Source organism: Schistocerca americana, chromosome 8 (assembly GCF_021461395.2).
Source record: "Schistocerca americana isolate TAMUIC-IGC-003095 chromosome 8, iqSchAmer2.1, whole genome shotgun sequence".
Classification (NCBI taxonomy): Eukaryota; Metazoa; Arthropoda; class Insecta; order Orthoptera; family Acrididae; genus Schistocerca; species Schistocerca americana.
The window spans coordinates 483522573-483549539 of NC_060126.1; the positions used below are offsets into that span (position 1 = coordinate 483522573).

The window sequence follows — 26967 nt, forward strand, 5'->3', positions numbered from 1 at the left end:
CCAGCAAGATCCTCAAATGTGTCCCCGATAGTACACCTGTGGGAAGAGCTCAGACGTCAACGCTGCCCAGAGCCAGTATCCAGGTACAACAGTTGAGAGAGCCGGCCGCTGTGACCGAGCGGTTGTAGGCGCTTCAGTCCGGAACCGAGCTGCTGCTACGGTCGCAGGTTCGAGTCCTGCCTCGGGCATGGATATGTGTGATGGCCTTAGGTTGGTTAGGTTTAAGTAGTTCTAAGTTCTAGGGGACTGATGACCTCCCATAGTGCTTAGAGCAATTTTTTGAACAGTTGTGAGCCATTTTGCCGCAGGAGATAACACAACAGCTTTATGACACTATTCGCAACTGAGTAAGTGCAGGCATCCAGGCCAGAGTTGATGCAGTAACTCTAAAAAGTGGCCTCATACTGCCAAGTTCTTTGTAAATTCGATTTGATCTTGTAACCATTTTTGTAATTACTGAAACAACATAACATATCCATGAAATTCCATGTCGTTTCCTCCTTCCCTTCTGGGTGCTGCAACTTTTTGCCAGGCAGCTTATATCAGGGTCCTGTCCTGTATGTAGTTATTACGGCAGACAACAGAAGTACACCAGCTCGAACGCCTAAAACTGATTGACACTGACTTCAAATTCTAGAGATGTGTCTGTTCCTCTAATGATAATGGTTTATATCTGCAAACATCTGTATTTATGTGCAATCGACGTCTGAGTTTTATCGAATATTTGTGCAACATGTAACAGACAATTATGATGAGGAGATTCGCTAGTCATAAAGAAGGTAATATCTGGCTGAAACATTTGCCTTAAACAGAATAAGGTAACACATGCATTGTTTACAGATCCGTATTTCCCAAAACACAAGTTGCTGTGTTCAGTATCCTAGGGCGTCTGCTATACTTCATCACGTCTTAGGCTGAAGGGTTGCCGCACCAACAGGCGTCAACGTTCAAAATCATGACACTCGCTAGCGTACGGCAGCAGCAAATAGTAACCAGCCGGAGACACCGCAAGTAAATACATTACTGGCCATTAAAGTTGCTACACCACGAAGATGACGTGCTACAGACGCGAAATTTAACAGACGGGAAGAAGGTGTTGTGATATGTAGCTTTCCAGAGCATTCACACAAGGTTGGCGCCGGTGGCGACACCTACAACGTGCTGACATGAGGAAAGTTTCCAGCCGATTTCTCATGCAGAAACAGCAGTTGACCGGTGTTTCCTGGTGAAACGTTGTTGTGATGCCTCGTGTAAGAGGAGAAATGCATACCATCACGTTTCCGACTTTGATAAGGGTCGGATTGTAGCCTATCGCGATTGCGGTTTATCGTATCGCGACATTGCTGCTCGCGCTGGTCGAGATCCAATGACTGTTAGCAGAATATGGAATCGCTGGGTTCAGGAGGGTAGTAGGGAACGCCGTGCTGGATCCCAACGGCGTCGTATCACTAGCAGTCGAGATGACAGGCATCTTATCCGTATGGCTGTAACGGATCGTGCAGCCACGTCTCGATCCCTGTGTCAACAGATGGGGACTTTTGCAAGACAAAAAACATCTGCACGAACAGTTCGACGACGTTTGCAGTAGCATGGTCTATAAGCTAGGAGACCATGGCTGCTGTTACCCTTGACGCTGCATCACAGACAGGAGCGCCTGCGATGGTGTACTCAACGAGGAACCTGGGTGCACGAATGGCAAAACGTCATTTTTTCGGATGAATCCAGGTTCTGTTTGCAGCATCATGATGGTCGTATCCATGCTTGCCGACATCGCTGTGAACGCATATTGGAAGCGTGTATTCGTCATCGCCATACTGGCGTATCACCCGGCGTGATGGTATGGGGTGCCATTGGTTACACGTTCGGTCACCTCTTGTTCGCACTGACGGCACTTTGAACAGTGGACGTTACATTTCAGATGTGTTACGACCCGTGACTCCACCCTTCATTCGATCCCTGCGAAACCCTACATTTCAGCAGGATAATGCACGACCGCATGTTGCAGGTCCTGCACGGGCCTTTCTGGATACAGAAAATGTTCGACTGCTGCCCTGGCCAGCACATTCTACAGATCTCTCAACAACTGAAAACGTCTGGTCAAGGGTTTCCGAGCAACTGGCTCATCACAATACGCCTGTCACTACTCTTGATGAAGTGTGGTATCGTGTGGAAGCTGCATGGGCAGCTGTACCTGTACACGCCATCCAAGATCTGTTTGACTCAATGCCTAGGCGTATCAAGGCCGTTATTACGGCGAGAGGTGGTTGTTCTGGGTACTGATTTCTCAGGCTCTATGCACTCAAATTGCGTGAAAATGTAATCACATATCAGTTCTAGTATAATATATTTGTCCAGTGAATACCTGTTTATCATCTGCATTTCTTCTTGGTGTAGCAATTTTAATGGCCAGTCAGAGAATCCACATGTAAATAAGTATATGTTAACCGGCAATCCTACGGAAGGCTCAGTGCTAAACCCGTGGTGCCGCGTAGCCAATTGTGGTGCCTGCATCACCATCGGCGGCTAATATTTTCTCTGTTGCAGTCACGTGTCTGCCGGAGGAGAGTGTTGTGTCTCACGTACAAACTACCAATGGAAAGTCGGAATTAATTACAACTTAGAAGATTTATTCTCAAAAGAACGTGAAACATAACTCGGCGGAATCACTCGTGTCCAGATCCGTATCCAAAGTTCATCTCCAGCAAACACTATCACAGTAGCAGCGTCTGCGATTGAGAGGAGACCTACTCTGTACTCCAGGAGGCCCACCGGACTGCTGCCGTTCCGGGTCGCGACGACGTAGGGCTGCATCCAGATTGGCTCCGTCGACTCCAACGGTATGACTTCCGCATCTCTTGTGGCGCCCCTACTGTGAGCTCTTTGGATTATACCACGCTGCTGCCACTGAAGAGTTGACACTCGGTGATACTGAAGACGGTGGCCGCGTCTTGCGTGCGGCTACCGCGCTGTATGAACGCACGGCACGACGCACAGAACGAGTACCCTTCCACTCGGTGTACATTTAAGAAGCTGCCCGTTACCTAGCCAACCAGTTAGTTACAGATGCAGGGCAATCCAAGGTACACATCAACAGCCAGCACCTAACACATCTGTATGCTTGAGACCTCCGTTCTCACCCACGATTACTGCCTAGTTGGACTCTGCCACTAATGCACAATAAATTATGTGGTGGCCTCTCAGGGAGAACTTAGGTGGACTCAGTCTTAGTGGTTAACTAAGTTGGACAGTAATCGATCATCTATTATTCTTACTTGGCGTTTCGAGAGAACTCTGTATTTATTCTTAAAACACAGAGTGAGAAGATTAAGTTCTCGAGTGAATCAGTATTATGGTGCGTGGATTTGTTGGCCGAACTAACTGCTGTATTGTGTTTAGCTGTACGTACAGTGATATAGTAAAGGTGTATGTTTTGGATTCAATGTTTGTGAATATCAGTTAGAGCTTGTTGTTCCGTTTGCGGTCACACCAATGTGTTGCACTACGTTCTTCGTACATTACGTTTGAGTGAAGTGATTAAATCACGGCGGATTGGAATAGATCTTGAAAAATGATCACTTTGTCGCCCTGTACAAAGCAATAGAACTCGTTGATATTGCTTATACACGCTTTTTACGCTTAAATTATGCGGCTAAAGATTGCAACAAGTGTCAGAATTGAGGTACATCTGAAAGTACTTGTATGTAGTACTTAACTAACGCGACCATATGATGTGGCCCTGACGAAGTTTTCAACTCTGAACTGTAGCAGGTGACAAACCGTTTGTTCTTCTACATAGACTAAAAACAGTTTTTCTTCAAAGTTCCATTCTACTGTGGTCGGTTTGGCAATGGGAACTTCACATCTAATGAAAATATGTTTAGAGATTTCAGAGCGGACCATCACTCTTCATGGCTTGATGGAAGACTGACGTCCGTTTATAGCTTTACATTGAGGTAACTTTGAGCGCTCGGCTGCATCTTCTACGATAAGAGATTGACGTCTTGGTCTGTCGTCTCGTTCCGCAGGGCACAACCCGAGCTGGGCAGCGGTGTTCCAGCAACAAGGCCTTCTTGTCGTCCAAAGTGCGCCGCCGACGCAACCTCACCATCTGGCTGCGAACCAGGGCCCTCAAGATCATCATGGAGAACGGCCGTGCCGTGGGTGTGCAGGTAAGTCGCTATGACAAACTGTAGCAAGATATGACACCTTGTACCTCCATCCCGCCGAGCACTCCGCTGGATCATAAATCGTTGCTTATGCCGTTGTCATTATCAACATCAAGTAAAAATTACTAAACCAATAAGTAATAACGATAATGATACAATGATAATATTGATAACAAGCTGAAATCGTGATAAGAGGATGACGATGCTATGACAACGACACTGGTAACATAATGTAAAGATTATTGTAAAAATGTAGATAAAACTATATCATTATAATGATAGTAGGATTGTGATAAGATGAAAGCTGGAGATGCGTTTCTGCCTTCTGTTTCTCTAGGCTCCGAAAAAACTAATAGAACGGTCGCTAAAGCACGTTACTGTCATCATCGGCCTATGTCTGTTCTGCAGATCCCACGTTCTCCTGGTGGGCTCCATGTATTGAGAAATCCAGCGATGTGTTGCCGAAGCACAATTTATCTAGCTAGAGAAGTCGTATCTATTATTTGACGGTCCAGTGGTATTGGCGCTTTTCCTACAGCACTCCTGACCAGAGGTTTCATTACCTTGGACACACGCAAAGATAATTTTAAGGAGACATCAGTGTGAAATAAATGGTTGTAACCTGCTGATAATGCGACACAGATCTTTTGTACTTGATTTAGTGGCCATGCCTCCAACGCCTGCATTCCTAGGCATGCGTAGAAGTACTTAATATTTTCTACTAGCAAACAGTTCCACCATCATTCATCCTTATCTGTATTTTATGTAACATTGCCAACGAATAAGTAGGATAAAAGCATAGTTACTCTGTATCACTATTTCTAGAAAAAAAGTTGCATTAAAACTGTATATTCAGTAGCGACGAGCGTTAGTTGTTCTTCACGAGTATGTGAAGGTGCTACATTTCGAGAGAGGTACATCGCGGACAATTTTCATGACTAGCTGTCACACGGTATATAGGTTCCATTACAACGCTAGAGCAACCCACGCAATCTCTGCCCTAGGCTCGCAGCCACGCCGACTCTGGTGTCTGTAGAGCTGCATACCCTCCAGATTATTATCTGTGCCTGATGGTGGAATATTATTATTACGAGGCGTTTTCGAAACGTGAAGACCCGTATCTTATACGGAAATGCTGGCAACTAAAAAAATGGTTCAAATGGCTCTGAGCACTATGGGACTCAACATCTTAGGTCATAAGTCCCCTAGAACTTAGAACTACTTAAACCTAACTAACCTAAGGACATCACATACACCCATGCCTGAGGCAGGATTCGAACCTGCGACCGTAGCAGTCCCGCGGTTCCGGAGTGCAGAGACAGAACCGCTAGACCACCGCGGCCGGCAATGCTGGGAACTCAGGTACATGTTATACAAACGCAACGCCAGCTGTTGATTTCTTACGAAATTACAGAGGAATTTATTTGGTGTAAGTAGTCATTTTGACCACTACCACCAGTTGCGGAGAACGTCTTACTATCCTGTGTTTGTATGAGAAAGGACCTACAACTGCTCAAATTCATAGAAGTTGTGCTTAATGTATGAGCTTACAGAAATGACTGAAGGGAAGCCTAGAGAATGGGGTCGACTCTTTAAAACTGACCCTACAAATATGTGCGACGAAGAGGAAAGTGCCAGGCTCATATCCAGACCGTGAAAATTGTCATGAAGTGAATCAAAGGCTGCGTTCTTTGCGGCGACTGGCGCTCTAACTGACGAATTTCTTCACGTTGGTCGCTTCAGTCTCTAGACAATTGTCACGGAACATATCGGATGTCGCAAACTGTGCTTGCCGTGAGTATTACGGCTAGCCAACAAAACGAGCATCCACACACCGCCGCCCGTGACGAGGATAAGCATGAGCATTTCCGATTGGAACTTCTGGGCCACCCACTTACAGAATCAATTTCGCTTCTAGAGACTATTACCTGTTTTTGCACTTCGAACAACGGCTTGGTTGACAATATTTTGAACGTGATGATGAAACTGAGAACGCCGTCATCAACTGGTTCAGTTCTAGGGCGGTCACAACTGCTACGCAGAGCGCTTTAAGAATCTAGTGCAATGTTATGAAAGTATTTAGAACTGAACGGGGTTAAGTGTCAGAGCGAAATAGAGTTGTAGGAATGTAGGCAAGCAACAAAACACTTTTCTAGCGATTCTAATTTTTGATGACCAAACGACCCATAATTTTCAAATGTGTCTCGTGTTATTATTATTAATATTCGCATATGGTACGTGGATCATCAGTCAGCATTAAGAAATAAAATGATATAAAAAAAATGTGGTATCATGGATAGCTATGCGGTCGTACCGATCACCGATAAACACCCTTCTTTGACACCAGCTGCCAAGTGCGTTTGTACAAACTTTGTTCCAGTTATGTTTCTAGGTTGGGTAGTACCTCCAAGTATATGTGGCAAGAACAAGCCGTTCTGACGTGGGATTTGTCTGACGCCATGGGAATGACTTCACTAGCCACTAGCGATTGTTGTCGCGAGGCTATTTGCGCCTACCTCTATGCAAACTTATAAATATGGTTTATCGATAATACTAAATAATTCAGAATTACGGTCGCCAGATTGTTAGGGACAAATAACAGAGTATTAACCATCTGGTTATTATGCTGATAACTCGCGTAATCTGATGATGTTACCTGAGATATACCTGTTATTTATTTTAATCGGCATTAAATCGGGCCTCCGTGAGTAACATAGGATCACAAATCTACAACTCCTGTGGATATACTTAGCTTGTACTCGTTTGTTGTCCAGAGTGCCATTCCATGACGTCATACACAGAGAACAACGGGTATGAGTGCAGATATTTTTATCGGTGACTGAGTACAATGTACTTGATACAGGGCTTGTCTGATACCATGGGAATGAGGTCACTAGCCTCTAGCGGTTGTTGCGGTGTGGCTATTGGCAGACGCTTTAACAGATATGCGTATTTTTACAAGATGGCATTATATTGTTTTTGCGTACGGTGAAGGCGATAACACTGACACAAATCCTTTCAGTGCGTCGATGTCATGTTGCTTATGAACAGAAAAGAAGCAAACCAAGATTATCCGAAGTGTCTGTTTATCAGTTAGAATGCTTAATGATCATCTCAAATACATTCACAAGTTGTAACGGGTATAAGTGCAGACACTGATACATGTAGTACCATAATATGAACACATATCAGTGTGTTGGCTGTTTTTTCTCTGCGTCGGACAGTCTTCCCACAAGAGCGTCACAAACTGTACGACCTGGTGTTTCCTGCACGCTCGTAACTGTACCACCACGTAAGTGACCTACTACAGTACAGACTAATCGTTTTGGGTCCACTCTTCCACACTTGAACACCTGACCTGCCGCCCACGGGAAAACAGGCACACTTGCCCTAGCAAATGGAATGCCTCGAAAGCATTGTGCCTGACCCTAGTTACAGGCGTGAATCAAGCAGTGAGCTGTAACAATGATTAATCGAAGTTAATCATAGCGTATGTGAATAAAGAGGAAGGGCCGTAATGTAACCATAATTCCTGGATAGTAACTGTAAAATATAGTTTGCGAAAGATTTACATTTACTTAACCAAACGAAAAGCTTGGCCTGAAACCAGCGGATTGATTATTGGTTTTCTCAGGTTAGCGAAGGATAGGCGAAATAAAAGTAGCAAGGAAAGTATTTCATGCAAGACAGACAATCCAACTTACACCTTCAGCACCTGGCGAATGTAACGTGAGGTTGGTTGCTTATCTGAAGGAGCATGAAATACTTTCTGGGTTACTTTTGTTTTGTCCACCCTACATATTAGATGCTCTTAAAGAGTGCGTGAGGTCTCAATACAAGACGTTTGTTCTACAGCATCTAGTACGAATTACAGTGCACTGGACTCCGACTTTACGAGGCGGAAGTTCCACAGTTGCTGCTACAGAAAACTTAAAACAGTGAGGCGGAGTTGAATTGCTGGGTCTTATTTTCTCTGCCACGACTATGAAAGTGCCTACTAACAGTATTTTCTGCTATCAGCCTAAATAATGGTTACTAAATGCTCAGGTAAGTTTACAATCGACTTTTGAGGAAACTTTGCAAAATCTGTTATGTTGCCGCTACCTAGCTGGTGGCAATGGCCAAATGGGTCGTAGCAGAAGTATGTAAGCTCACAGCATTCTCCTTCATGAAAAGTGACTACCCTAACAATCATCAACATCTTATTGACAACGAATATAAATTTTAAGAAGTTAAGCCAAGATTAAAATAATCCGAAATATTTCTGCACTAGGAGGATAATATTATTTAATGTCTCTCTGTGTCGTCTTGGGAACAGAGAAAATTGCAACCCTCTTTTAAGTTGTTATTAATTAAGGTGATTGAAACGGCAAACGCTTACGTTATCACTGAGAGCCGCTGCCAGCCCCTCTGTGGGACGAGGAGGATTAAATGACTGATAGAATATAAGGAAACGCAGTAAGTCTTCCCTCTAGGATACGCAGACTTTTGGACCAGAGGTGACGTCATGATTTGAGTGTTGTGTTGCTGTCGCAGGTGGCCCGCAAGAGCCGCGCCCCGGCCGTGAGGGAGGTGCGGGCCCGCCGCGAGGTCATCCTGTCCGCGGGGACCCTCAACGACCCACAGCTGCTGATGCTGTCCGGCATCGGGCCCAGCCAACACCTGCGCGTGAGTACTCCGTCGTCCTCACCACTCAATCACTGCGTCACTTCGCACGCCCACACGCGCTCATTCACATACACGCACAAAAAAAAAACCACACACACACACACACACAAACACATTCGTTTCTTCAAAAATGTTGTAACATAACTGGGCTGTTACATGTTTAAACACCACCGTTTTGTCCTTTATTGGGTTTTGCGTAATTTACTGAAGCCACCAAACAGTTAATTATTATAATTATATGACCGTGTGCTTAATGGATGATAGTCCATCGGTTTTTCTGCCATGGTTTCGGGGGTATTTCAACCGAGTGCAGCTGTTCTGAGACTGAATAGTGGAATGATTGAAAGTTTGTCTATTATTAAGGACCAGAAAGGTTGCGATGTACAAACTGATCTCTATTTTCTACTAACACACAAATTCTGAGGCAGTTGCTACCTTCGTCTTACACGTCTAATTACGGTTATATCTTTTTATTGGTTGCTGATTTTAAGTACTCCTTCACAAGCAATACTGATGGTTAACATTCACAACAATCCTCACTGCAATCCATGGTTGCTGCTGGCCGACGCGGTTGACGCGAAACACGTAATTCGGCACTCGTCACACTCTGTTTCATATCACTCGCGAATCGGTATTAGTGAGGGTCAACCGCACGACCGATTGGGGGACGCCCTCACTCGTCATACTCCGGTGAATTTACTGTTTACTACTCACTCGATCACCATTCTTGCCCGTCTCTCCAGTAACTTCCTGCCACTCGACACTCGTCTCACTGCCTCCTGCAGCGCTCGACAATCGACTCCGGTCTGCAATCGACCTGGGTATCGGATTCTAATATCTATGTCCGTGGGATCATGGATCCCTTACAATGTCACCACGTGATCTTTAGTCCATCTGAAAATATCTGTGTGTTGTTAACTGTGATGGGAGAATGGACACATGTGGTGACTGTTGAAGCCAAGTTAGAGTGTTTTTCTTTCGTGTGAGACAGGTCAGGCGACTCAGCACAGTGCCTGGGAGGGCTGGTTGCTGCAGAACACAGGGCTCTTTCCCTAAGCTTCTCAAGGGTTGCAGAAGTCCAAGAACTTACAGGATGCCTGTGACAGTGTTTTGTCGACCGTTTGAAGTCAGGAAGTTCCGTTGAGCCCCGGAAGTGTTCGCAAGCGTGACGAATCTGCTCTTCCTGCAGGGAGAGCAAGTGTGCGACTCCGCCATTTTGTGCTTCCACCGCACGAGAACTTCTCGTATTATGGAAGTTCCAGCAGCAGCCTCAAATGATCGGCGAGATGGCAATCGGCGTGTCAGCCTTCAAACAACTAAGGAGTAGACAGTGGGCGCGATTCAAGAATCTTGGCAGTTTCTCCTCTGCGATTTGTATTGGATAGAAAAATCCTGTGGTAATCGTGACAGACTCTTCCCTCGGGGAGGGTGTGTTCTGGAGCGGAGGAGTGTGGTTGTAGAGAGGGTGGAGCGCGGTATGGGTCCACGACGTCTTCTTTTCGGTCGCCAAGACGCTGGTCTGCAGACTTCGACGCGTTTACTGTTTTAAGTGTCGCAGTTTCGGAGCAGATCAGTCCTTTTTACCTGTGAACAGCTCACATCTTGCGTGACCTTTAAGTCGCAACTTACGTTGTATTTGTATTAATTCAGAGCTGTATTTAGTATTCAACAGTTTCCTTTAATCGCATTTGTGAGCTGCTCAGAGGTATTGGAACGCCATCTACACGTGCCCTAGCGGTCTTCGTTGGTTTCAGTTTCAATCGCTCACAAGTAATTGAGGTGTTATTCATCGTAATTTGTGTGCTATTCAAATAATCATATCCATTGTTTTGTTTGATAAATCGATATTCTTTGTGCAGAGGTATGTTAATAATCGATTTAACTGCGTTGCACACCCAAGTTTGTGACTCTTTGAGCATTTCGTGGAGAGTTAACATTCCGTGATTTTTAGTTTCAAGCTAGGTTTTTCTTATTATACCATTCTTACAACAATTCTATTTTTTTATGAGTATCATTGACCTCAGATTATATTCTATATTCTACATAAAGGAAATAAACTAGATTAATTATAAGTGATCCATTTAACGTTTCTCACTCAACTTCGTGACTTTGAACAAGTGGTCCTTCACTACTGAAAATTTTATAAATATGTTTAATCACATTTGTTTATTTTAATCTGTGCTTTCATTGTGTAGGTGAGCCCTTGAAATACAGTTACCCCCCATTGAGATCAATTTGAGGACTTTCCAGTGGAAACATTTCATTGTTATATTCAGCGTGAATGATTTTTCAACGAGGAAAAAATATCATCAATTTTTTTCTGAAGGCATGAAATCGCTGGGAAGGTTTTTCTTTTTTTCCTGATCTCATGAGTGTGGCAGGCAGAATGCGCGGCGGCTGCCGAACCCCAGAACGTCTCACTGCAAAGTGAAACCGTTATGAAAAGAGTAGATCAAGGAGAGAAAGTAACATTTCCAGGCTACTATTTTTATATGTTCCATATTTAATGAAAACATGTAATCATACAACCGATTTTCACACCTGTCAAACTCACGTCGCAGCGGTCCCTACCCCTTCCTAACTAATTAATTAACTAGGGTGAGGTAAGGAGGGTTCCTACCGTCACACGTTATTACGCTGCACATACTGCCAGCGCATGCTGTTTCTCTTGAACTGTTGCATGTGGAGGGCTACGTTGAGCAACTCGTAATGAGGAGGTCTAGCACACTCGCAAGTTCTCCAATTCACCGTCAACAAGTTTGCTTGCCTGGTGTCTTGTAAAGCAGTCTCAGTATCCCAGTCGGACTTCTCCGCCAGCAGTGCCTCTAAACGAGCAAACAATTCACTGTGAATGCTGGCATGGCAAGCGGGAAATCTCGAAGCTATACCATGCCAACTTGTTCTTTTTAAGAGAAAAATCACGGAAAAAACAGGTTTTATGCCAGTTTAACGGTAATACTTGAATGCAAGTTCACAGATTCTAGTTACCACATATCTAGCGCCGTTTCAAATTTATGCAATTATCTCCGCACGAATGTTACGGCAGTTGAAAGCAGACACTCGTGAATTTGGATATAAACGTTTTCCGAGGCACTTTTAACTCACTAAATTACTATTGCTCGAAAACATATTCGGTTTACTACACATGCGTGATGCCTCTTCAAAAACTAATCTGTGACTGCCCGATAAAATTTTCCCGAGGCTGACTAATACTCTAACTTATTTTGCAAAATATGAAATATCCCTCGCAGTGATTACATGTTGTTAGCATGAATCTAGTTGAACACAGCCTAGTGAGATAGTTTCGGCGTTTCTCGTCCGCCTGCGTAGGAAGCGTTTCTGATTGGTCGCTTTAATGACAGTCTTAAATAACATTCTAATTGAAATGTTGGCTTGATTTTGAAGTTACTGAAATCACTGTTCGGAAGCTGTCAGTGTGTATAATGTCGACTGTCTAGTTGAAGTCGTATATAAACATTTAAATAGTTAATACACACCTCAAAAAAGAAGTTTTGCATCACCTCGGTTCCGAGAGTTCCGAAACCTGTACAGAAAATTGGAATAGAGAACATAAACATCACTTCCGCCCTTTTTATTGCTCATGAAAACCACACATTGCATGTTGTCCCACCATACAGCGAGACCTTCAGAGGTGGTGCTCCACATTGCTGTACACACCGGTACCTCTAATACACAGAAGCACGTCCTCTTCCATTGATGCATGCCTGTATTCGTTGTGGCATACTATCCACTAGTTCATAAAGGTACTGTTGGTCCAGCTTGTGCCTCTGCGCAGGCCGGAGTGGCCGAGCGGTTCTAGGCGCTACAGTCTGGTACCGCGCGACAGCTACGATCGCAGGTTCGAATCCTGCCTCGGGCATGGATATGTGTGATGTCCTTAGGTTAGTTAGGTTTAAGTAGTTATAAGTTATGGTGCTCAGAGCCATTTGTGCCACTGCTCAACGGCAATTTGGCGTTGATTCCTCAGAGTGGTTGGTGGGTCACGTCGTCCATGAACAGCCCTTTTCAAAATATCCCAGGCATGTTGAATTGGGTTCATGTCTGGAGAACATGCTGGGCACTCTAGTCGAGCGATGTCGTTATCCTGAATGAAGTCATTCACAAGTTGTCAACGATGGGGGCGCGGATTGTCGTCCATGAAGACGAATACCTCGCCAATATACTACCGGCATGGTTGCACTGTCGGTCTGAGGATGGCATTCACGTATCGTACAACCGTTACGGCGTCTTCCATGACCACCAGCGGCGTACGTCGGCCCCACATAACGCCACCCCAAAACAGCAGGGAACCTCCACCTTGCTGCACTCGCTGGACAGTGTATCTAAGGCGTTCAGCCTGACCGGGTTGCCTCCAAACACGTCTCCGATGATTGTCTGGTTAAAGTCATATGCGACACCAATCGGTGAAGAGAACATGATGCCAATCCTGAGCGGCCCATTCTGCATGGCGTTCCGCTCTGCATGGTGTCGTGGTTGCAAGAATGGACCTCGCATTGGACGTCTGGAGTGAAGTTGCGCATCATGCTGTCTATTGCTCACAGTTTGAGTCGTAACACGACGTCCTGTGCCTGCACGAAAAGCATTATTCAACATGGTGGTGTTGCTGTCAGGGTTCCTCCGAGCCATAATCCGTAGGCAGCGGTCATCCACTGCAGTTGTAGCCCTTGGGCGGCCTGAGCGAGGATCGACAGTTGCTGTCTCTCTGTATCTCCTCTATGTCTGAACAACATCGCTTTGGTTCACTCCACAGACGCCTAAACACTTCCCTTGTTGAGAGCCCTTCCTGGCTCAAAGTAACAATGCGGACGCGATCGAACCGCGGTATTGACCGTCTAGGCATGGTTGAACTACAGACAACATGAGCCGTGTACCTTCTTCCTGGTGGAATGACTGGAACTGACAGACTGTCGGACACTCTCCGTCTAATAGGCGCTGCTCTTGTATGGTTGTTTACATCTTTGGGTGGGTTTAGTGACATCTCTGAACAGTCAAAGGGACTGTGTCTTTAGTACAATATCCACAGTCAATGTATATCTTCAGGAGTTCTGGGAACCGGGGTGACGCAAAACTTTTTTTGATGTGTGCATTAAGCATCAAAGTTATGCATTTGCCGGCAAGCCTCACAATGTCAATCATCGCTTGCTCTGTGTGCTGCGGTACGACGCGGCTCCTGCTCGCATCTCTTTTCTCACGCTCCGTGACCATTTGTCCTTTTGTGGGATGGGGACTGCTAACGATATTGCTTGTGTTCATACAGTAGCGTAAGCCTCTCTACACTGTATAACGAAATTTAATAACATATTGGTCGATATGGGGTATAACATTTACTGGCGTCTCTAGGCCGGTAGCAACGCCAGAATGCTGTAGCGTAATTCAGGAAGACCTTTGGAACAGAGATTTGCAGTTGACCGACTGCCGCTGTGGCCGAGCGGCTCTAGGTGCTTCGGTCTGGAACCGCGCAACCGCTACGGTCGCAGGTTCGAATCCTGCCTCGGGCATGGATGTGTGTGATGTCCTTAGGTTGGTTAGGTTTAAGTAGTTCTAAGTTCTAGGGGACTGATGACCTCAGATGTTAAGTCCCCTAGTGCTCAGAGCCATTTTTTTGTAGTCGACCATGGACGTAAACAAACGCAATATATTTGTTCATAAAAAGGAGAAGAGATTGTAAGTTTGTTGCCTTTTTGTTTCCACGTGCAATCTTTGAAAACATCCGTACCTTTGCGTGGTTAAGCCACTATTAGAGACAAAACTGACAATAAAGCAGGGTCCCACCAGCCTCAGCCCTTCCTAGGTATTAAGAATGACTGAACTCAAACATTAGTTAAAAAAAAAAGGTTCAAATGGATCTGAGCACTATGGGACTTAACAGCGGAGGATTACTTAAACCTAACTAACCTAAGGACATCACACACATCCATGCCCGAGGCAGGATTCTAACCTGCGACCGTAGCGGTCGCGCGGTTCCAGACTGAAGCACCTAGAACCGCTCGGCCACAGCGTCCAGCAAACATTAGTTCAATAAATAATACAATGGGAAATAATATTTTCAATTAAATTAATTGGAACCATTTACAAAAGCGATTGATATTCCGATGGCTCGAAATATTACTCATTACTCCTTAGCTCAACATACTGTTCTCATGAATTTATCTGGTTACAGCCCTATCAGGGAAAATATAAGAGGAGCATAAAATCACAATTATTTAAAATTGGGAAAGACATTTAAATAACTAAAAATCAGCAAACAGGACATAGGAGGTTAACTTTCAAGAATCAGGTTTATTCATTGAAAGAACACACGAAAATGGGGGGGGGGGGGGGGAGATATTCAGTTAACATCATAACCTGGCATCTGAACACTAAAGCGTTAAGATAATGCAATAAGATAAAGCACTTCAAGCTCTGACTTGGGTGAGGGAGCGAGAGGATAAAGTGCGGGACACATTCACTCATACACTCACACGACAGACCATATAAAGACGGAGTTTATCACCACTAAATGTGCAAAGAAGTCTGACCCGCTTAGAACAGTTAACAAAAGTAATATCAAAGCATAACGAATCGCGCCCGACAACCCAGAGCCGACATCTTACCGTGGCAAGTTACCACACACATTTAAACGAATTGAAACGTTTCCAAGAAAATAGAAACACCAAGAACACCGAGAAAATGACTAAAACCACGACAAGATTAAGTGATGGCGAGCCACACTTTAGAGAACCAACCTGGCAAAAATGAATACTGAGGATGGTTAGACGGTACACATGGCTCTCCACTGAACAAGGCAGGTCTCACAAATTCGCATAAACCACTAAAATCCGAAAGTTGAAATTTAAATCGAATCAAAAAACACGATTGCAAACTACGAGCAGCTCACGTGGCTTGTCAACTAACGTACATGATGTTCAGATACGAGTATGGACGAGACGCACAAATCGTACAGAAAAACACGGAAAATCAGAAAAATAAAAGCTTATACTCATGTAGATCCAATCACACCATATTCACACGATATTTTCAATTATTAGTTGACGCTAAACACCCCTACTGGTGATTATTCCACCACGCTGTTCTAAAGGAACAATGGAAGTTTCACTCACAGATAAACACCGAAACAAACATATTAACTTCAAAATCTAAAAACGAACGGAAAAATAAATACGGCGCTTCAGCTAACCTGAACGAACTTACATATTTTCAACGATTCCTATAATAACTACAATACTATATTCTAACTGAGCAGAAGGTTTACTTAATCCTGTGACCATACTCACCGTTGTCCATACGAAGAGCGTCGTTCTGAAAGCTTCCAGCCACCCCGGATTACAGCCAGAACTGACAAGAGGAGCCGTTCCCATCACCAGCCTAACAATAAGCATCCCCTGTGCATACAGTGTAACCCCTATATTCAGGTAAGAGGGACTCTGGGTTGGTCATCCTGTACTCAAAGCAGAAGACAAGCAACTTCTATTCTGCTCCGATCAGACGACACTCCAAGCAACTACTACTATCCAACAAACTCCGAAATATACATAAACATACTCATTCGTTCACATTCAGACACACATAAAGTAAAATAAAGAAAGGACATGATAGGCAGATGTTCGGATTCAGATTTCAATATAAAATGTGGAGCACAATAAATTGAACTACTGCTACAAACAGACACAGTCTGGGGTGGCCGAGCGGGTCTAGGTGCTACAGTCTGGAACCGCGCGACCGCTACGGTCGCATGTTCGGATCCTACCTCGGCCATGGATGTGTGTGATGTCCTTAGGTTAGTTAGGTTTAAGTAGTTCTAAGTTCTAGGGGACTGATGACCTCAGATGCTAAGTCCCATAGTGCTCAGAGCCATTTGAACCATAAATTTTGTCTGATATCTATCACTCAGTCCTTCGGGTGTAGCTGAAGACCTAATCAGCAAACCTGCGGTGTTCAAAAGTGGGTGACACAAGGTCACTGGAGGCAACAGCCTGATGGAATGGCCCCACTGAGACGTTTCAAGATCCACTACTGTCCGAGTACCCTATTGGGGATAAATAGCTGGAAATAGTTACAACCATAAGCTACCTACGAGTATCCACCAGGAGTGACCTAAAGTGTAACGATCACATGAAACAAATGATGCAAAAAGCAGATGACAGACGATCCTCAAGGAATGTTATTGTGGTTTGTGGGGTCGAAGGGACTAGACTAAAAAGGCCATCAGTCAAGGAATGTTATTCGTTCAAAAGAAGTAGCTTACAAAACACTTCTAAGATCGAAACCTGCCCATTGCTCTTCAGTCTGTAACTCTTACCAGGTCGGATTAACAAAAGAGACAACGAAGATCCAACAAAGAGCGGGGTGCTCCGTCACGGGATCGTTTACTCGACGCGTGAACGTTTCGGAGATTCTCAACAAACTCCAGTGGCAGACACTACAGGAGAGGCTTTACGCATTGTGGAGATGCTTTAGTGTTGACATTCCGAGAGTGTGTGTTCGAAGAAGAGTCGGTCTACGTTTAGTTCTGGCCACAAATTTCTCGCACAACAACCACTGCGAGAAAATCAGTGAAACTGGATCTCATATGGAAGCGTATCGACGGTTATTTTTCACGCGCACCATTCATCAATGTAACAGGGAAGGGATGAAATGATAATTGTACCAGGAGTATTCTCCTCCACAGACCGTAAGGAGACTTGCGAAATGTAGATGAAGTTGTGGACGTCTAGATTATAGCTTATGCTTTGCTTCCCGTGCCCCTGAACTGGCACGCCTAACAGTATGGCAACCCGCCAGACTCTGCTGTCGTACAGTGTAGCACTGGGAAGGCGTGAAGGCGTAAGCGTAAATTCTATAAGCACCTATTGCGGCGCTATATGTCTCGGAAACAATATGACAGAAGGTGCAAGCAGTAGTTTATATCCAAAAGCTGAAGAAGTAGGACATGTTTTATCATCAAAGTGACATGTCAGATACGCTGATCGAACTGTAAAACTGTTGTCCCCTACAAAAGAGTTAAGGAAAATTCGTATCGTTACAGTTGATTCGTAAGATCTATTCCTCCTTCCGTAAATTTAACATTATATCACTTGAATTCAACTGATAATCGTGCAGGAAATAGTAGTATAAATCTCTAATAACTATGGCATTGTGCCTCATTTGGTGTCACAGACAGTCTCTACTCTTCTAATCAGACGCATATTAAGTCAGTCTGACATCAATTTTGTTAACAAAAATGCTAAGTTTCTTGAATATGCTGCAAGAAACCGTCATCTTCATCATAATCATAATGATGCTCGACAACCACTTGGTATCCACTGGCAAACAAAGCCCTCTTCCTGACTTCCTGTCTAGTTAGTTAGTCAGTTACATGTTCCACAGATAATTTGAACGCTTCTTTTATCAAATCATGTAGAACGAGCCAGTTTACAGGTAATGTGTAAATGATTACTGTTAACATTAATGAACTCGTTATTTTTTAGTTCTACTCCACCAACTACTCTTAAAAATGAGGTTCATTTCCAGGCCACTACTTCAACTACTACTACTAGTAGTAGTAGTGGTAGCTTTATTCATTCGTAGATCACTTTTTACAGTGAATAGGACATGTCAAAGTATTTACAAGTTTAGTCCAATTTAAAATAAGCTAATTCGTACACACATACATTTACAGACTTCTAGTTAGAGACAATCATTAGATTTACTCCTGATGTACAATAATTCTTTTACAAATAACTTATTAAATAATGTAATGCCACACTGTTCACTCACATCTTACTATCAGTCACTGCACACACTGTACACACACGTTGTTTCATAACACTTCACTCACTACACACACACACACACACACACACACACACACACACATACATACACACACACACACACACACACACACACACACACACACACACACACTGGTGATCTCTGGGCCATTTTCTGTACTACAACTTTCCATTTTCTATCCTGAAAAACTGAGTCCGCATCCCTCTATAATGCGTGAGATGTTGAGCTCAGAAAGAGGAAGCGGTGTTGCTATTGTGCTATGCACAGTTTGGGTTAAGTTTTTCTAGAAAAGGAAAAAAAAACATAGTGTCAAGGTGTTATGCGGAATGTTGGATGGGTTATAAGCATTGTTATTATTTATTTGTGCAACATTTCTTTTTTTTTTTACCAAACCCCTACTCTGTTATATCAAAGTAATTCTTCTGTGTATAAACCGTATTGCATAACAGGTATGTTTTAGCTGTCTTTTTAAATAAGTGTATTTTTTCAATTTCTTTAATCTCGTTTGGTAATTTATTGTACAGTTTTATTCCTTGGTAGAAAATTCTGTTTTGAGTAATGTGTCTATTTTTTCTTGGTAAATGTCAGTTGAGTCTAGCTCTTGTTCCATGGTCAAGGACAGAGCTGTTTGTGCAGTAATTACCAATGTTATTTTTGATGTATACACCTGAATAATAAATGTATTCACCCAAAGCAGTTAAAATCCCCAGTGTTTTGAACAGATTATACAATGAGCTCGACTACTATTCTTACGGTTCTTTCCTGGAGCTTGAAAATTATGGTCATATTTTGTGCATTTGTTCCCCAAAAAAGAATGCCATAGCTAAGTATTGAGTGTATATATGAATAGTATGTAACTAAAAGACACTGCATGTCACACACTGATGATAGGATTCGAAGGGCATAAGATGCTGATGACATTCTGTTTGCGAGTACCTTTGTGTGTTCACACCTCATTCCTAGAAATTTTGCATTTGTTACACAGACTATAGAGGTGCCATCTACATTTAATTTAACATTGACATTTTCTCTCTTCAAACTGAAATTCATGGCACTGGATTCATTTATATTCAAAGCCACTTCATTGGTTATTGACCAAACGTAAACTTCCTTGAGAGTTTCATTTGATTTCTCTGCAAGGAGTTCTCTTGTTTTCTAAGCGACTATAATGTTGCTGTCATCAGCGAAGAGAATTTTTTCACCATGAATAACGCTGTTGTGAAAGTCATCGATGTATATCAGGAATAGTATTGGCCCTAACATGCTAACTTGTGGAATCCCTATATTAATGTATTTTGATTCTGACAAGTGTTTTACGAAATGTTTAGATCTATTTGAAGTATGTGTTACCTCTACTCTTTGTACCCTATCTGCTATGTATGATCGAAACGAGTCATTAGCTACTGCTCTTATTCCTAATGCTTCTAATTTATTAAACAGAGTCTTATAGACGACTGTAGGGTACTCAAGGTACCGTCCGCCACACACCGTCAGGTGGCTTGCAGAGTATGGATGTAGATGTAAATGTAGATATCAGAGGCCTTAGAAAATCCAAAAATATGCCCGTGACACACTCACCTTTGTCAAGAGCATCAAGTACAATTTTTGTGAATTCCACTGTAGCTGACTCCCTATTTTTGCCACTTCGGGAACCAAACTGTGATTCGCTTAAAAGATGTACCTATTCAGGTAATTCATTAATCTGTCTTTCATAATTGCTTCTATTATTTTCGAGAATGGTGACAGCAGGGAAATGGGCCAGTAATTTTCTATGTCTTCTGCGTTATCTTTCTTAAGCAAATGTACAACTCTTGCCTGTTTTAACTGCTCTGGAAATGTCCCTGATGTGAAGAGTTCATTTATTATATTTGTTAAGAGGCCTTGTATAATCTCTACACATTGTTTCAGTACACACATTGGTACTTCATCTAAGCCTACTGACTTTTTATTTTTTTAGTTTTTGAACAGTTCTATTGATTTCATTCTCTGTGGTTGGAAGTAACATCACTGTATTTAGTGCAACATTATTTACAGGTGTTACATTTTTTCTTTAAATAGAAATTCGTGTCTAGAATAGGAGGAGTTGTCCAGGAGAAATGATTTTAATTTAGCTTTAAAATTTTCTTTGTTAGGTGTCAGGCAAATGATCAAAAAGTTTTAAGGCAGTACGTGAACTCCTTCCCGAGCCACTTACAGCCTTAATAATAGTTAAAAAAGGTTATTTTTTCCTCTGGTGCTGTAGCTGTGGACATCATTACTCTTCTCAAATGGTGATGGATTATTGATGCATTTCATTTGCGAATTTAAGTACTCTGACGGTGCAGTTAAAATCTCTAACTCCTTGAAGAAGTACCTACATGAGGGTCGTGTGTGAACGCCATGTTTTGCTCTTATTGCTCACTTTTGTGCGACCAATGGCTTTTTTGCTAAGTGCTGAGTTACCTAGAAAATTATTCCAAATATATTATTGAACGGAAATATCCATAATAAGTCAGGAAGTTGATTCGTTAGTTTCCAAGACTGCGGATTGTACGAAGAGCAGACATAGCTGTACTTCTTGAGAAGTTCTGTAATATGCGTCCTGCACTACAGGATTTCATCAATATCTACACCCAAAAATTTTACGCATTCTACCCTGTTTACTGACTCCTGTTTATGTGCTACAGCAGTTGTTGGTATGACTCCATCGGTTGGGTGGAACTGAATGTAGTGGTTTTCTCAAAATTTAGGGAGAGTTCATTGTCAGAGAAGCACTTAATAATAGTTTGGAAAGCATCATTAGCAGTCTCTTCCGTTGTGTTCTCTGCAATGAATTTTGTTATATTAATAGTATCGTATGCAGATAGTCTGCTTGTTGAATGTTAAATGGAAGGTCATTTACGTATAAAAGGCATAGGACTGAACCCAAAATTAAATCGGTGGGAATCACTTTGTGATTTATCCCACTCACTGAAATTTTGCAGCTTGGCAATATTCGTTCCATATGATCCAAATCATTTGTGTTAAAGTCATCGCTTCACGAAACTTGAAACTTTTTGAGTTCGTTAGGACAATTTTTTGCATTCTGATTGTCCAATATGATCCAAACCATTTGTGTTAAAGTCATCGATTCATGAAACTTGAAACTGTTTGAGAGTGTAACGTGATCTGCACAATCAAACGCCTTGGGAAAATGACAAAGAAATCCAGCTGGCGATATTTCGATATTTAAGGCTTGTACTATTTGATGACTGAATGTGTAAATATCATGTACAGCTGACAACCTTTCTGGAGTCGAAACCCTGATACGCTAAGTAAATTGTTTTCTCTTGAAGAAATCATCCAATTTTTCTGACAATGTAATCATTTGTTTGTCTGTACATGTACATCACATCTACCGATTCCCGTCCCATTCGGGTAATTCCTGCGTGGTGCGTTTTTTGTTTTTGTTTTTGTTGGACTGCATTTAATTTGCTTTTTACACTACTACTATTAGTCCATCCTTGAAGGCGGTAGTAAGTATAAACAAACGTTATTAGCCCTTTTAATAAATTTATATCTTTGTGTGCTGAATACTGAACTGAATCGTAGTTAATGCTTTTTGCAAACTATTTGAAGTTATTAGGCCTACGTCTTTGCAAGACAGAACTATGATCGTAAGTAGTATTGTACATTGATAAGAGATTAATATTTTTCTTTTAATGTGCAGGCAACTTAATATATTCCGAATTAACTAATTTTTATCATACAATGTAGGCTTTCGGGACCGGTATTGTCTTCACTTAAAACTTCCGGGCTGATAGGCCACGGTCGATGTATGAAACCCTCTCCGACGTTTCGTCTCCAACTGCGGGAGACATCCTTCGAGGTACAGCTGCGAACTGCAAGGAGAACTCGAGGAAGCGCTGATTATATAGGCAGTACAGAGGGCGCCACTGTCGATCCCGTGGCGTCGGCTATCAGACTGTCTCTGGTAATGCCAACATTCTCGATTGAAAGTAATCGATCATCACGCTTGCAGTGCAACTCTGACCTCCAAATTTTATCCACTTTAACACCTCCGTCTTCCGTGCTTAAATTGTTACTGTGTTTATCAGACTCGATTGCTTCTCTATACAGGCGTGCATAATAATGCGAGGTTTTTTATATGACGCTCGTCTCGCTGAATTTTATTTCATGATCACCTTCCTGGTAAACATGTTCCGCTACGGCCGATTTATCCGTGTGACCCTGGAGGCAATTCCACTTATGTTCAGCAAGACGGGTGTTCACACTTCTCTTTGTGGTACCGATAGAAACCTGTCCACAACTGCAAAGAATTTTATTTACCCCCGGTGTGGCCAAAGCGTGTCGTGCATCTTTCTTCCGTTCATTAGTAAGGTCACAGATGGCACTGGGAAAGTGTTAAGCAAGTATGGAGTGGAAAGTGTTTTCAAACCCACCAGGAAGATAAAAGAATATTTAAGATCGGCAAAAGATGCACGACACCCTTTGGGTACACCGGGGGTATATAAAATGCCTTGTAGTTGTGGACAGGTTCACATCGGTACCACAAACAGAAGTGTGACACCCGTCTTGTTGAACATAAGAGGAATTGCCGCCTGGGTCACGCGGATAAATCGGCCGTAGCGGAACTTATTTACCAGGAAGGTGATCATGAAATAAAATTCAGTGAGACGAGCGTCATATCTAAAACCTCGCATTATTATGCGCGCATGTATAAAGAGGCTATTGAGATTGATAAACACCGTAATAATTTTAACAGGAAAGACGAAGGTGTTAAACTGGATAAAATTTGGATGTCAGCGGTGCATCGCAAGCGTGACGATCGGTTACTTTTAGTCGAGAATGTTGGCATTACCAGAGACAATCTCATAGCCGACGCCACGGGATCGACCAACGCCACCTAGGAACAAGGCCTCACAGCGCGACTCGTGACGTCACGACTAGGGGTCCGAAATACCGAGCGGCTTGTTAGGCTCTGCGCCACGTATATGAAAACATTAAACAGTTTCCTGGTAGACTACTCACTGTTTTATACACAAATCTGTAAACAAACGCTAATCATTCTCACAGGAGAATTACATTGTTCAAATTTCGTAAACTATAGCTCCAAAGGTGAAAATACTTTTTAATTTCTGTCACTCGCGTTTTGAAAATGCGAATTTCTAATTCCATAACTCTGACAGCACTATTTTCACCGTGTAAGTCACCTTGCATAATTTAATTGAAAATGAGGTACCGCAATTGGAAAGACTGACAATCAATCGAAGCAGGTACTCTGGGACTTGTATCTATGTCAAATTCTAGTTTCGTATGACAGATACCTCATTTGGCAGTCATCTACAGTTTTATACTTAAGAAAACATTACCGTACAGAAACTTGTGTAAACTTCACTGAACCTTCTACATACTACTTAGTTTAAGAGATTTGCCAGTAGAAGACTAGGTAGTGTTAAGTTATTAGGTATTATAAATTGACATGGGAATCACACATTAGAATCATTACAAACTCTGACAAACTTGCCCACTGTAAGCCATTGTTTATCAGCTTGAAAATATTAATTGTTATAAATTTGCACATTTTCACTGTTCTACTGTATACAAAGACTAACTTAACAGAATACCAGCTTAGGCAGGATTTACACTCTCATGGAACTGAGGTTTAAATGAAGAATGGGACACCACCCATCAGCTTCATGTAATGACATATCTTAAGAACCTGTTGTTACTTTTTACTGTACAAACTGATCCATTTATATTCACCCATCCACATACTGATCCCCATCTTTTAATTAAAATACTTGTCATTTGATACACTGATCATTGGCAATGGGTATTACAGCATTGTAAAAATTTAAAATGTCATCTATAGAGCCATTTGTGAAAGCAGATGAGTGGTATCCCAATCTTCAGTAATGCCAGAACTAGAAATAGTGTGCATCTTCACATACCTTACTGCAGATTATCTAAATCATAGAACAGCAATGTAGTGAGTATGAAGCTGTTTAACAAACTGCCTCTAGAATGGGTAGAAGCTTTATTTGATTTATTCAAGCACAAGTAGTACAGTTGGTTATCAGTAAATCCTCCCTACTCACTTAAATGTATGAGTGTAAATATCACAGTGATAACTGCTCGGTGAGTGTACCATAATTTCCTTAATGATTTCAATTTAAGATGTACTATACAAATCGTTTTAGCTTGAATATTTTACTTCATGGAAAATCTGTTGTAACATTGTTTTTTAATTTGTGTAAAGTAATTTTTGTATACATGCTGTATACTTTTTAAACATTTGTAATTTGACTGTCTATTGCTGCAATAGCTAAATGACAATTAAATTCTTTTACTATTCACTATTTAATGTTGTCCCAGAGGAAAAAAAGCACTGCTATTCCAAACTCCAAAAACATTATCAATTTCTCTCAAATGAAGAATGGCTTAAGTTATGTATTGTCCTCCCACCTCCCCGAAATATTGGTTGTATTGACAGACTGGACCTGTTCTGCAGATTAATATTTACTTATGATGATGGCAGACTAGCATGCTAATACTAGCAATGAATTGTTCTCCTTGTGAGAATAATTAATTTACTGACTGGACAAAAATATATACAAAAACTTGTCAGCCACAGAGCAGGAGCAGCATTAATTATATATTTACTGATGAACAGAAAAGACTATTCCCCTAATTCTATGAGATTGGGGTTTCACAGAGAATTTGTGGTAACAAATTAATCTGTAGCAAAGCCTCATGTTTACGGCTGCACCATTTCGAAGAGAGCAGAAGGGGTCCAATACATAACATTTACCAACAAGATGTATGGGATACTGTGCATGAAATAAAAACAGAAAATAGAAATAAACATTTATTTCACATCATCTTCCCAAGCCCCAAAGAGTATAATTTAACATTTTTTCAATCTTTTGTACACAGTTACATTTTTAACAGTAGTTACATCATTTCTCCTCTTGGTGTAATTGTTTAGCAAAATATTTGCACAGCAAAACAGTATGCAATTCATGACTGAATCAATTGAGTGTTTATTTTTACAGTGAAACCCATAAAAAAGATTGCTGGGAATGTTGTGGGATGCTACCTTCACAAGTACATTTCTCTGATTTGCCTGTTCTAAAAATAAAATTTCCTGGTCTTTTAGAATTTTCTGTAGAGTTAAATAGACATATGTCACACACACTACTACATCATCTACAGGATATGTCAACCCTCCTCTGTCTTTTACCATAATCAAATCATCACCACCCTGCTTCATTTCATCTGTAGTAAGGAATACCTTACAATATTCACAATGGTTTTTTTTAATAGCTTGGTGTGAGCAGTAACCTGCTATGTAATGCAACAGTGGCCAAGTATTCTCATCTATTCCATCAACATCATTTTCATCTACTGCTACATTTAAAAATTCTGGTATTGATGTTTCTTTTAATCCCTGAATTTCAGTATGAGTAGAAAAAATATCAGTGGTCTTAATAACAACATCCCCAACTACTTTCGACCGAAGCACAAGGGAAAACATAGACTGTGCCCTTAGTTTTTGTTCAGTTTCAAAAACTTGTCTTAGAGAAACGTGATAATTTCCCCCACATAGCTGGCGGTATTTGCCGAACCTGTCTTCTAAACTGTCTGTCTGTACTTTTCCTAACAGCAAATATGATCTGTTTTTCTCAGAAAGCCAGTAGTCACTGAAGTCTATCAAAGCAGCAGTTGTGTGTTTCAAAGCGCTATGTGTCTCTCGAGTAAGTTTTCTTTCATCACTACACTCTTCCCAAGAACATAACCATGAGATGAAGCACTGTAAGAATTCTTGTATGTGATGGGATTTACTAGTCACAGGTTCTTGGAAAATATTTCTTAACCTCTGTCCCTTGAGTAATGTTTTTACATTTACAATATCCCACCAACGAATTATTATTTTGATGAATGTTGCAGTACTTTCCCAGTTGCTAATTGCTTTCTTTGAACCAAATGTGTCCAAAGCAACAACTGTCGTATCACTGAAAATACGCAACACTAACTTGACATTTTGGCGCTCAATTGAGTTAGGAAATAGAGACTTCAAAGTTAAGGAACTGCCATATTGCAATAGTTCATCTTTTTCTATCAAGTGCAATTCTTTCAGTGCTCCAACAGAAGACAAACCTCCCTTCAAACTGTCACTGAAGTCAGGAAAACACAAGATCTGCTCCTTTTGGTGAAACCAGTTATTGCGGATACACTTCAAAATATGGACAGTGTCCACAAAATAATACAATGGGCGATTTGGAGAAGACTGTACAGGGTGATCATACTTTATTTTCACATCTGGAGGAGTAGAAAACTTAGACATTGCTTTCTT

General features: G+C 42.0%; 1 protein-coding gene across 1 annotated transcript in view; it reads left to right on the forward strand.

Moving 5' to 3' along the window:
• Positions 1 to 26967, forward strand: part of LOC124545931 (glucose dehydrogenase [FAD, quinone]-like) — a 522628-nt gene that overhangs the window by 385354 nt on the left and 110307 nt on the right. The window contains exons 5-6 of the mRNA XM_047124891.1: positions 4026 to 4169; positions 8703 to 8834. Coding sequence (XP_046980847.1) covers positions 4026 to 4169; positions 8703 to 8834 — 276 coding nt within the window. The remainder of the gene's footprint in view (positions 1 to 4025; positions 4170 to 8702; positions 8835 to 26967) is intronic.